General features: G+C 34.3%; 2 protein-coding genes across 3 annotated transcripts; one reads left to right on the forward strand and one right to left on the reverse strand.

Moving 5' to 3' along the window:
- Positions 1-919: 919 nt before the first annotated feature.
- LOC107922765 (caffeoylshikimate esterase) lies at positions 920-4,724 on the forward strand. 2 transcript variants are annotated; one of them, XM_016852922.2, is made up of 8 exons: positions 920-1,680; positions 1,795-1,885; positions 2,112-2,144; positions 3,268-3,414; positions 3,496-3,626; positions 3,716-3,853; positions 3,940-4,038; positions 4,114-4,724. In XM_016852922.2, exons 1-8 carry the CDS (start codon positions 1,651-1,653, stop codon positions 4,486-4,488), a joined length of 1,044 nt encoding a protein of 347 aa, XP_016708411.2. In that variant the 5' UTR covers positions 920-1,650; the 3' UTR covers positions 4,489-4,724. The 2 variants fall into 2 exon arrangements, with proteins under 2 accessions (XP_016708411.2, XP_016708413.2); XM_016852924.2 differs by lacking the exon at positions 3,716-3,853.
- A 2,009-nt stretch (positions 4,725-6,733) lies between these two features.
- On the reverse strand, positions 6,734-10,079 carry LOC107924022 (UDP-glucuronic acid decarboxylase 2-like). Its single transcript, NM_001327233.1, is given in 7 exon segments — positions 6,734-6,967; positions 7,133-7,225; positions 8,154-8,228; positions 8,312-8,395; positions 8,560-8,639; positions 9,191-9,338; positions 9,465-10,079. Coding segments are annotated over 7 exon segments (1,329 nt in total).
- Positions 10,080-11,338: the final 1,259 nt, after the last annotated feature.

Consider the following 11,338-nt stretch of genomic DNA (forward strand, 5'->3'; position numbering starts at 1 on the left):
ATCACCACCATATTTCGGCCATAGCTTTTCTTCGACCAACCATGACTCTTGACCGCTCGGATCATCGAACTGGTGGCTCGAGTTCCCCAAGTCGTGAAACCCGAAATGGATGTCGGCTTTTTCTTTTTTGATTCACTTTCTTCTTCTTTTTTAGTTTTCTTTTTTGATACAAGCCAATTTGGGTTTTTTGTTTTTTTTTTGGTTTAATTTTGGATGCTTACTCTTTGGTATTTTTGCTTTTGGTTGGTATTTCATGATTCTAAAATGTTTAGGGGTTGAGATTTGATGGTTATGGTGGTGATGTCTTGTCAAATGAGTGATAGTGAGTAATGCTGGTGTGGTGATTAAATGAAGTGGGCTTATGGAGGTTGCCAACATCGAGGGTGATGGTGAGGGAGCCGTGAAGGATGAAGAAAATAAGTGAAAAAGCTCTTTTTCTCTTTCTGTTTTTGTTGTTTCATAGTGGCGTGTGAGAGGGATGATAGGAAAATGTCCAACGTGGCAAGTTAGCTAGCCACGTCAGCTAGTTGACTGTCACATCACCTGTCCTGTTAAATTTATAATGGAAAATGTTAATGAGTGACTGATTTATCACTTTTTAATAACGTTAACAACGAATTTGTTATTTTTTGAAAGTTAAGTGGTTGTTTTGTCATTAAAATCAAAGTTGAATGATGATTATTGGTGTAATTTACCTTTTTAAATTTTAAAAAATACATAGATTACAAATGACTAAATTAAAATACAAAGACAACACATAGACTAATGTTAGAATTTAACCTTTAACCTTTATTATTTTAAAATGATAATGTATTATCTATAATTTTTATTTTATTTTATTTTATGCATCACAAGTTCACAATGTTTCTTTTTTGTTGTAAAACATAAATACATGCAAAACGGAAGGAAAAAGCTGTGTGAGAGTTATATAGGGATTAGTGAGAGATTGGAAATAGGGAAAAACAAGAGAGGAAAATGGTAGTTGAGGCGGTGGCTGTGTTTTGGAAAAGGGGGGGGGGTGGGGAGGGGGGGAGCAAGCGAACTAGTTACCCCTACTCGCAAGAAATTAGACATAAGCGAATAACCCTCCCTCCTCTCGGCTCCACTCCACCCGTCTGATATGGGCTCAGACTGAATATCCACAAAAGCTATCTCTTCCATATCACAACCTTTTTTTCCTCTTTTAAAACTTTCCTAATCAGAAAAAAGAAAAAAAGAAAAAAAAGAAGCTTTATATAGTCTCGAAACCAACAATAGATAAGTATAGTTGCCTCTACCCCCCACAGCGCCCCCTTCCTTCTCCGCCTCTTTCTTATGATCTTTGCGTGTGCTTGCCCTCCTCCCTGTTGTCTTCTGCTTTCTCCTATTAATATCTACAAACAGAAACATGTCTTATTCAGTATCTCTCCAAACTCAGCTCTTTCTTCCTTGTTAACTTCTCCGTTCACCCATCTCTCTTCTTCTTCTTCTTCTTCTTCTTCTTCTTCTTCTTCTTCTTCTGTTGTCTTCTCTTTGTGAGTTTGTGTTGTTTTCAATGTTTTAATATCCTAGTGATACGTTAATTATTAAAAAAAAAACATCTTTGTGAAGAAAAAGATAGATAAGAAAGAGTGGTAATATTCCGTTTCGTCTTTTTCTCCCCCTATTTTGATGAACAATATGACAGTTGAATATAAGGAGGTAAAAGGGTTCTTCTTCATCTGTGTTTATTTATTTTGCTGTTTATGAATGCTAAATATTTTGGTTAAGAAGGTTGAGATTGATTTAAACTGTTTACGAATGTGGTAAATGTAGGAGCCAATAAAGAACTCAAGAGGAGCTTTGCTTTTCACCTGCAGATGGTTACCTTTCTCTCCTACAAAGGCTCTTGTTTTCCTTTGCCATGGTACCCTCTCTCTCTCTCTTTCAATTACTAGGGTATGGAAACCAACAGCTTCCAAACCGCTCAAACTCTACAGAGGCGACTTCGTCTTTGAAAATTTAGTTTCAATGCGGGTAAATCAGTTTTTTCATTGAAATTTTCAGAATCGGGTTTGATGCTCCCCTTTTAATTTTATATTCTATATTAAAGATTTATAAATAGATATGATTTTTATATATGTGAGTTGCAGGTTATGGCATGGAGTGCAGTGGATTCATGAAAGGTAATAAAAATAATGTCGAAAATGCCAACTTACTACCATTAAATTGGTTAGGGATTAAGTTACCCTTGTATTTGAACTTACGTTCCATAGTTTGATGGAGATGAGAACTTAAAACCAAACCAGGTTGGATGCTTACTCAGGTCCTCCAATATTATATCCTTGCACGCAAAATAAGAAAGAGAGATGATTTCATCAGTTATATATATTATTAATATTTGAGTTTAGGAATTATTGGGTTTAATGAGACAAAAGGGATAAGCTGGCCATTACGTATGGTCTGCCACTCATCTTCCTTTGTCACCATTCTAGCTCTATCTCTAACCTCAAGCACTGTCACAAACCCTTTTTTTATCTATCATATTCTCAAGGATTTCTTTTAATTACCCAAAGTCTAATAAACCCATTATTTTATCCTCTTCATATTACAATAACAAAGCAGCCCAATTTTTAATAAATATAGGTTAAAATATTATTAACATTTTTTTAATGCTTTATGTCTCTGTATTTTAATTTTTAATTTTTTTTTATTTTTTAGATTTTAATATTATGTTCAATCTTTAATACCATATATTTTTTAAATAAGAAAATGATTTTGTTGAACTTAAATTTAATAACAATTAAATAATATTAATAATTGGATATACATTTTTAAATAAAAAATAAATCTTAGATATAGGGACTTTAACAAAAATGATGCTATTTATTAGTGCATGATGTTACAGTTTTCTTTAAATATTGATGACTTGTGAAAGTTTCAAATGATCATCTATCACATCGAAGACTTATTGTTTAATGAAATTTGACAAATTATCATATTTTTCCTAATTATATATAACACTTTATATTAAAATATATTGGGTTAAATGGTGGAGTGTATGATGTTACTTGAATTGAAAAAAACATTATTGGGGATAATTTTGTAGTTTTAAAATGTTTGAGCTGCTCAAAATTTAGTGGAAGCTCAAGTAAATTATGTTTGCTTTATTGCATGATTCCATTAGTTGGATAGGAAAGGAATCAGCGCAGCCATAATTTGATTGAATGCATTGAAGATATTAGTAAATGTTGTATTATATTTTCCAATTTGGAGTGGTGGGGTTGATTGAATGAATTTTAAGTACAGAATGTGGAACCAGGCTAGCCAATGCTGGATATGCGGTGTTTGGGATTGATTACGAAGGACATGGCAAGTCCAAGGGCGATCGATGTTATATTAAAAAGTTCGAAAACATTGTTAATGACTGCAGCGAATTTTTCAAATCTATCTGTGGTATGTACTATTTCCCACCACCAAATTAATCCTTAAATCGTTTTCATTCAACACCAAAAATCTGCCGCCATGGTTTTCCAGCTCAGGAAGAATACAGGGGAAAGAGCAGATTTTTATACGGAGAGTCAATGGGAGGTGCAGTGGCCCTACTGCTTCATAGAAAGGACCCTTCCTTTTGGAATGGTGCTGTTCTTGTTGCACCCATGTGTAAGGTAGCAGCTACTGTTAACCTTATTAAGAATCATGATATTTTGTTTGTTTTTCGGCAGTTCTAATCGTACTTGGAAAAAATTCTTGATAGATATCAGAGAAACTGAAGCCACATCCGGTGGTGATAAATATATTGACTAAAATGGAACAAGTTATACCTAGATGGAAGATAGTACCCTCAAAAGATGTAGTTGACTCAGCATTCAAAGATCCTGTTAAACGTGAAGCAGTGAGAGAGTATACTCAAGTTTATTTGTTGTTAAGCCTTGGAGTTGTCCTCTTGGGTTCATTTATATGTATGGTATATTGGTGCAGGTAAGGAACAATAAGCTGATATACCAAGACAAACCAAGACTGAAAACAGCATTGGAAGTGCTCAGAACCAGCATGAGCATTGAAAATGGTTTGAATGAGGTTAAAAATCTTCCCCCCCCCCCGATTATGTGCCTGAATTATGAAAGATCCATGTTCCTAATGGTTGGTTGGCAGGTGAGACTCCCCTTCTTTGTGTTGCATGGGGAAGCAGATACAGTGACAGACCCAGAAGTAAGCAAGGCACTGTACGAGAAAGCGAGAAGCACTGACAAAACCATAAAATTATATCCGGGGATGTGGCACGGCTTGACAGCCGGAGAGCCCGATGAGAACGTGGAAATGGTGTTCGCGGATATCATAGGTTGGCTTGACAAGCGCTGCAATGCTGTAACTTTAGACCAAAGTCTGGATCCTTTCGATCAAGGTTTGGAAGAATGCAGTGATAATATAGTGATTTCGATGGCAAAAGCCACTGGCGGAACACAAGCAAACGGGAGATATTTGTGTGGTTTGAAGGGACCATGCGCACGGCCTCACTCGGCAATGTAGGCTGATCGTATCAAGCTAACTAAACGTTGTCTTTGAAAGGGGGAATTAAAGGAATATTAAAAAAAGAAAGTTGTACAAGTTCTGATCATATTGCTATATTTAGAATTTAAATTATTTAATTCGGGCCAATTCCAATATAATTTAATTTAATGTATTACAACGTTAATGAATTCGGATATCATTTAAGTTAATTTATTTATTATTTACAACGGGATAAATATCAAAATTTGTTTCAATGTGCAATTATGTTATGAAACTTTAGTTGTATGGTTCAAATATATACATTAAATCTTAATTTTGATTCAATTGTACACGTTTAAATAAATAAATCTATTTATTTTCATATTGAATTAATATAATCGTTTGTGTACATAGTATATAAACGTAAAATGATGCTAAGTTGAAATGTTGCTATTGGTTTGCAAGAATTGGATCAAAGAAAAATTTTATGTATAAAATTATACAAAATCAAAATTCATATATAGTATTGCACATCGAAAAAAATTTGTATAATTGTGATATTTATCCCTTTACAACATCATACCTAAAATGAATTAATCCTAAAATTTCACAATATTTCTTTTATAACAATAGTAAGAGCTTGAAATGTTAAACAACACTAGTTTATAGCACTTTTCAGAAAAGTCAAATTCTACTATTAGACCATGTACTTTGCGTAAGTTGTGAATTTAGTACATGTATTTTAATTTGGTCACTTTCAATCTTTGTACTTTTAGAATTTGTAAATTTTAGTCCTAACCAAATGATAACTATTAAATCAATTAAGTTTTGTTATTTTTAGAACTTGATGTGTCAAACAAGTTATCGCATGTGTAATGCTATGTCTATTATTTTCACATATTACTCACAAAAAATCAATTAATAGATTTAACGACTGTCGTTTGCATGAAAACTAAAATTTTGAAATTCAAAAAATATAGTCACTAAAAATGATCCAATTGGTAAGCATGGATTAAATCTATACACAGTTCAAATTTTCAAGATTAAAATTACAAAATTCAAAAAATACCAATACTATAATTGATCAAATTATAATAAAAATATTAAATTCACAATTTACAAAAAAATATAAAGTCTAATAATAAAATTTTACCTTTCAAAAACATCTTTCCAATTCACTTTTCCAAACCACTACTAAAGCACCCCTTAATTCATGAAATTTTTTGGGACAATTGTAGGGTGAAAAGAGAAGGTTAAAACTACTAGTTGTAGACCAAGTTTAATCTTGCGTCACAAATTGTGAATCAAAGCCCATATTGAATGCACACAAAGCGTTTTATAGATCACAATTGATTAAATGAGGTTCATTTAACTCACTTTAATTGACCCGATTCGTGAAACATATAGAGAAATCTTGGTGACTCAGTGACATAATTTAGTAAAATTAGAGTTACCATGGTGAATATTTGTAAATCCTAAAAGATAAGATTATATGAAATTTGAATCTTTTAAACTCTTATCTTGTAGATAAGTTTTGATCTCGAGCTCAATTATAAATAGAAACATTTCCCCTTATTTATAATTGTTTCATTCAAAGGTATTGACTATATTTGAGATTGTGCTCAATTTTCTTCTGACTTTTCTATTTGATTTATTTTTTTATTGTATTTTGAGTTTTGCTGCTGCTTTATTTAGTGCCTTAAAAATTTCTCTCTTTCGACTAACTTAAATATATTTGAAGCGAAAGAATCTTAGGACAATTTTAGAGTGAAAAGAGAAGTACTTTGTTAACTCTAGCATTAGCCCAACAGAAGCACTTGCTTAGATCCACATAAACTCGTGTGGAAGGAAAATAGGAGACAAAAGCCAGAGTCGAAGTCCGGGTGATTTATTATTTCTTCATGATGGAAATTTGGGAAAGGATTAGACCTAAAATATTGTCAAGCAAATCATCTTCCATATTCATCTTCTTCCGGCTGATTCTAAACATAAGTAAGCATCTTGCACTAGCACTAAAATTGGGGAAAATATCAACCTTTTTTAGATCCGGAAAGCTCACAGTAAAACTACAACTCTTAAAAAGGGACAAGAAATATTGAAGCTACAAAGATGGCAAACAAATAAATGTCAAAAATAAAAAATAAAAAACTCCATCCCACATCTATCATAAAGATACACTATAATATTAATTGTTTCAATAGGGAAAAGACAACGGCAAGCTCTTTTCCTCTTAACCATTATATATTTTTATCGCTCTGTCTGTGAGAAGAGTATATAGGCCATCTTAAGATGATGAGTCGTTGGTGGTGGTGGTGCTGCTGCCGACCTTGTGATCACCAAAGATACGTTGTCGGAAGTCTGAAACCATTAGAGGGAGACCCTTTCGGAGGGAGACCTTGGGTTGCCAACCAAGTAACTCTTTGGCTCTTGAGATATCAGGCTTCCTCTTGTGCGGGTCATCTTCTGTGTTTGGCCTGAACTCTATCTTCGCATTCGGGTCTATTGTTTCTTGTACCACCTATAATGTAATACACATGGAGAATTCTCAGTACTGTATAACACAGTATTCATTTCATGCCACATTAAAGCTCGTAACTAAATATCCGACCATCGTCTTTATCAGCAACACATTTGTTATTAGTTTTTCCAAGTTTCCACAGAATATAGTGAATATTGTTCTTACCTCAGCAAGCTCAAGCATGGTGAATTCGCCCGGGTTTCCAAGATTAAAAGGTCCAACATGTTCTCCTTCCATTAAACGCATGAGACCCTCCACCTGTTTCAACCCAAATTATTTTTACAGACATGAAATTTCAAGTATCCAAAACAAGTACAAAAGCATGTGGCCATAAGTGTACAAAACAAGTTCTGGTCTAGCTTTCAAGCCGAAGTAAATTAACCATTTTGGTCCCAATTTTAACCAAATAATGCCGGACCCACAGCAGAGAAAAGTTCAGATCTTTAACCTATACCCCAGAGGGAGGACAGTGTTGATATTAGACAAAAAATAAATAAATTTTGAGCATACACCCCCAGGCCCACATATACAGCTACACGAGGAAAAAGCCTACCCCAAATAAGATAACATAGTACACCCAAAATGCAAAGTTCTAACGCCGAAGTTATTCTAAACTGCTGACCAAACATATAAAATAATGCAGTAAAGAAAATAAAAAAAACTCAATATTGTCGCTCAAGATGCCGTTAAAGGAAGCAGGGCGATACCAACATTTCATGCAAGTACGATTCGTTCAATATAGGGCTCAAAAGAACTAAAAGTTCCATTGACAATGAAAAGACAATGAAGCATGCTTCAAACCAAACTGTGGAACAAATAAAATTTGCTGGTCCACAAGGGACTTGTATTTGGTACAAGTCACATGGTGTATGTTTTCCTCAAATGGTTTTTACACTCCCTAAATGAAAAATTCAGGAGCAAGGTAACCTTTTCCATCCTCAAATATCTTATCTTAAAATCTCCTTCTTTTTACCATGTAATGTCAACATGTACTTTTGAAACCATGTGCAGAGCCTAGTTTTCCAGTTTTTCACTTGAGATTGCAGATTTATACCAGCTAAGAAACATATAGGTTAAATAAATAAATACTAATATGAAAAAGTAAACTAGTGCCATGCCACCAACATTATAATATATAAAGAAGGCAAAATATTTCCAACCAAAACAATAATTAAACATCAATTACCAGATCAGAAACATATTGGAAACTCCTTGTCTGCTTCCCATCACCATACACAGTCAAAGGCTCCTTCCTTAAAGCCTGCATTCATTATTTAATTATCAACATAAACATCTTGATTCGACCAATCGAGCAATGTCTTTTCTAAAAAAACGAAAGAGTACCTGAGCAACAAAGTTGCTAACAACACGACCATCATCGATGCACATACGAGGTCCGTAAGTATTGAAAATTCTGGCTATCCTAACCTGAAACACCAAATATTATGAATTACTCCAATAATAGAGATCATGCAATTCACTAGTAATTTAAAAGTTTGGTGCTGTGTCGGAAAAAATAAATTATCTAATCTGTGAATTGTGAAGTAGTGAAGTAATTGCTCTTAATAAATGCAAAATGTAGGTTAGCTAACCTCAACTCCGGCCCCTCTGTGATAGTCCATTGTCAACGTCTCGGCAGTACGCTTTCCCTCATCGTAGCAGCTTCGGACACCTGTCGTCGTACATTCAAAAAATATTTATTTGGTGGGGCTCCAAAAAAATAAACTCTAAAATGCAAATAATTCAAAAAAGCTTTTCCAGAATTTAAGCAGAGACAAACGCCAAAACAACAACAAACACAACACCAAACAAATCTAATTTGACACTAAACTCCAAACTCAGAATCCAAATTTACAGTCACAACCTCAGCACCACTCCCATGTTGTCGGTTTTCATTTCTCACCGATCCAAAAAGAAAGAGTTGCTTTTTTTTTTTCTCGCCGTTCCAAAACCCCCCAAAAATAAACATTTTTTTGTGTAAAGTGATGTGATATTAGATATGCAAAACGTGTAATTGTGTGGTAGGATAAAAAGTAAAATTTGTTGGGCATACTACCATTAATCACGGGTTTCGCGTGAAATGTTCGACAAGATCTAAAAAAAAAATTTGCGCCGTGCCCAAAAATATAAGACAACAAATGTGTATAATAAACCCGACTCTCAGTTCCAACCCGACCGCAGATTTAATGATATTACAGTCAAAAAGGGATAAAAAAAACTAACCGATGGGATTAACGTTGCCCCAATAAGTTTCTTTCTGAGGATGTTGTAGAGGATCTCCATATACTTCACTGGTACTGGTTAATAAGAACCTGGCACCAACTCTTTTTGCCAGCCCTAACATGTTTAGTGTTCCCACCACATTTGTCTTGTAAAAATCACATTCGAATTAAGGGGAAAAAAACCCAAGTATAAACCATAAACAAATAATGCAAAAACATATAGGATTTTGTAAAGTAATAAATTATTGATTAAAATTAAATGATAAAAAGGATATGATAGTTTTGACGGGGTTAAATTTGTAATGGACTGGAGAAGCAGGACAAGCGAGATGGTAGATCTGGTCAACTTCCAAGAGTAAAGGTTCAACGACGTCGTGGCGGATAAGCTCGAAGTTGGGGTTCCCGAAATGGTGCATGACGTTCTCCTTCCTTCCGGTGAAGAAATTATCGACCACGATCACGCTGTCTCCTCTCGCTATCAGACGGTCCACGAGGTGCGACCCCACGAACCCAGCTCCACCCGTTACGACGATTCTCAACCCCTTCCGCTTCAGCCCCAACGGAATCTTACCGGTTGGATTGCCCGACCCGAACCCGAGCCGGTGTGCATAGGAGAACTTGTTTTGGGTCTCGATGGGGAAGTAGGGGATAGAATCAAGGAGCGGGGTGGTGGAGTGGAGGTGGGGGCCGTGCGCAGCACGCGAGGCCGGGAAGATGTTGAAGACCAGAGTGGCTATGGCAATGCCTACGAGCACAAAGAGGAGGCGCTGCTCCCGGAGCATGTACCGGACCACGCGCGTGACAGAGGCCCATGGTTTAACCGGTTTAGGTGAATAGGAATCTGAAGCAAGCTGAGTCTCATGGCCTCTGTATATTAGCTCCGATCCCATCCCTCTTCGGCTTCAAAAACTAAACAAAAAATTATAAGATCAATAAAAAGGAGAAATTCAAAAGAATTCTCTGAAACGCCGTGAGCCTGAGTCCCCAACGTGTTGGGGCAGAGGTGATGAGAGTGGAACGGGGCCGAGGGGGAGGGGGAGGGGGAGGGGAAGGGGGGGGAGATGTAAGAATAAAAGGAGATTAAATATAAATAAAGGGATTGGGAAAAGTTGATATTACAAAAGTATCCCTTTGATGATTTTTTTTTTTTGAAAAGTAAATTATTGTCATTGCGAGAATTTTCAAATAGGATGGAAAAATAAATTGAATTTCATGGGCTTTAATCCGACGCGAAATATTAAAATTGAATTTCTTTGATATATATATATATTAAATTTTAAGAAAATATTTTTATTTACTTCGAAATAAAAAAATAAAAGATATAATTTTATTTGTTTCAAAATAAAACAATAAAATTCACCCTAATCAAAGATTTCATTCATTATTTTATCCTAATCCAAGTATAAAGGAAATATGAAAAGGGTGTCAACAAAGTAAATGTCAGTGGATTGAAGCATAACATTTTTTACCGTATTACTATATATAAAATTAAATATTAACATGTCACGTGGATTTAGCCTAAAAATACTATGCATCATGTTACCTTACTTATGGGTTGACTTGGAAGTCTCTGAACGGTTGAATCACTTTTTCTATTTTATTTTTTCTAGATATATAGAATAATCAACAAAACTTCTCTCTAACGCTAACCCCCATTATAAAGGTTTCCGTAACTTCAGAATAAACTCGTTAGGAGGGTAAAATGCACTAGATTTGTATTTTCCATATTTTAGGAATATAGTAAAGGTTAGGAACCAATTATGAAAATAATTATTTATAAATAAATTAAAAACACTAAACTCGTATCTTAAATTAGAAAGTTATTAATTTTTATTTATAATAATTATAATTATTATTTAATCATGTTTAAATAAAATTATCAATATTTATTTATAATTTTTTGGTTTTTATTTAATTTAATTATGATATGTTATATTATTTTTCATTAATGATGGACAAGAAATCAAATATTATACCCTAAAATAAATATGTAAATGATTTTGATTTTGAACAAATTCATTTGCTTCCATTAGCAAACCAAACTTGTTTCTATTGCCACACCCAAATCCGTAAAAGCCTTTTAAACTTTAAAGTGAAGTTAAAGCCTGGAATGGTTTACTTTGTAAATTCCCTAAACTCTTAGGTCCAA

This window comes from Gossypium hirsutum, chromosome A11, assembly GCF_007990345.1.
Source record: "Gossypium hirsutum isolate 1008001.06 chromosome A11, Gossypium_hirsutum_v2.1, whole genome shotgun sequence".
NCBI lineage: Eukaryota > Viridiplantae > Streptophyta > Magnoliopsida > Malvales > Malvaceae > Gossypium > Gossypium hirsutum.

Excerpts from the sequence above, each read along its gene's own strand:
- LOC107922765 (XM_016852922.2), top strand. The coding sequence starts at position 1,651 with ATGAACAATATGACAGTTGAATATAAGGAG. Across the intron at positions 1,681-1,794 it reads TGACAGTTGAATATAAGGAG|GAGCCAATAAAGAACTCAAG; the intron begins GTAAAAGGGTTC and ends TGGTAAATGTAG. Across the intron at positions 3,415-3,495 it reads ATTTTTCAAATCTATCTGTG|CTCAGGAAGAATACAGGGGA; the intron begins GTATGTACTATT and ends ATGGTTTTCCAG.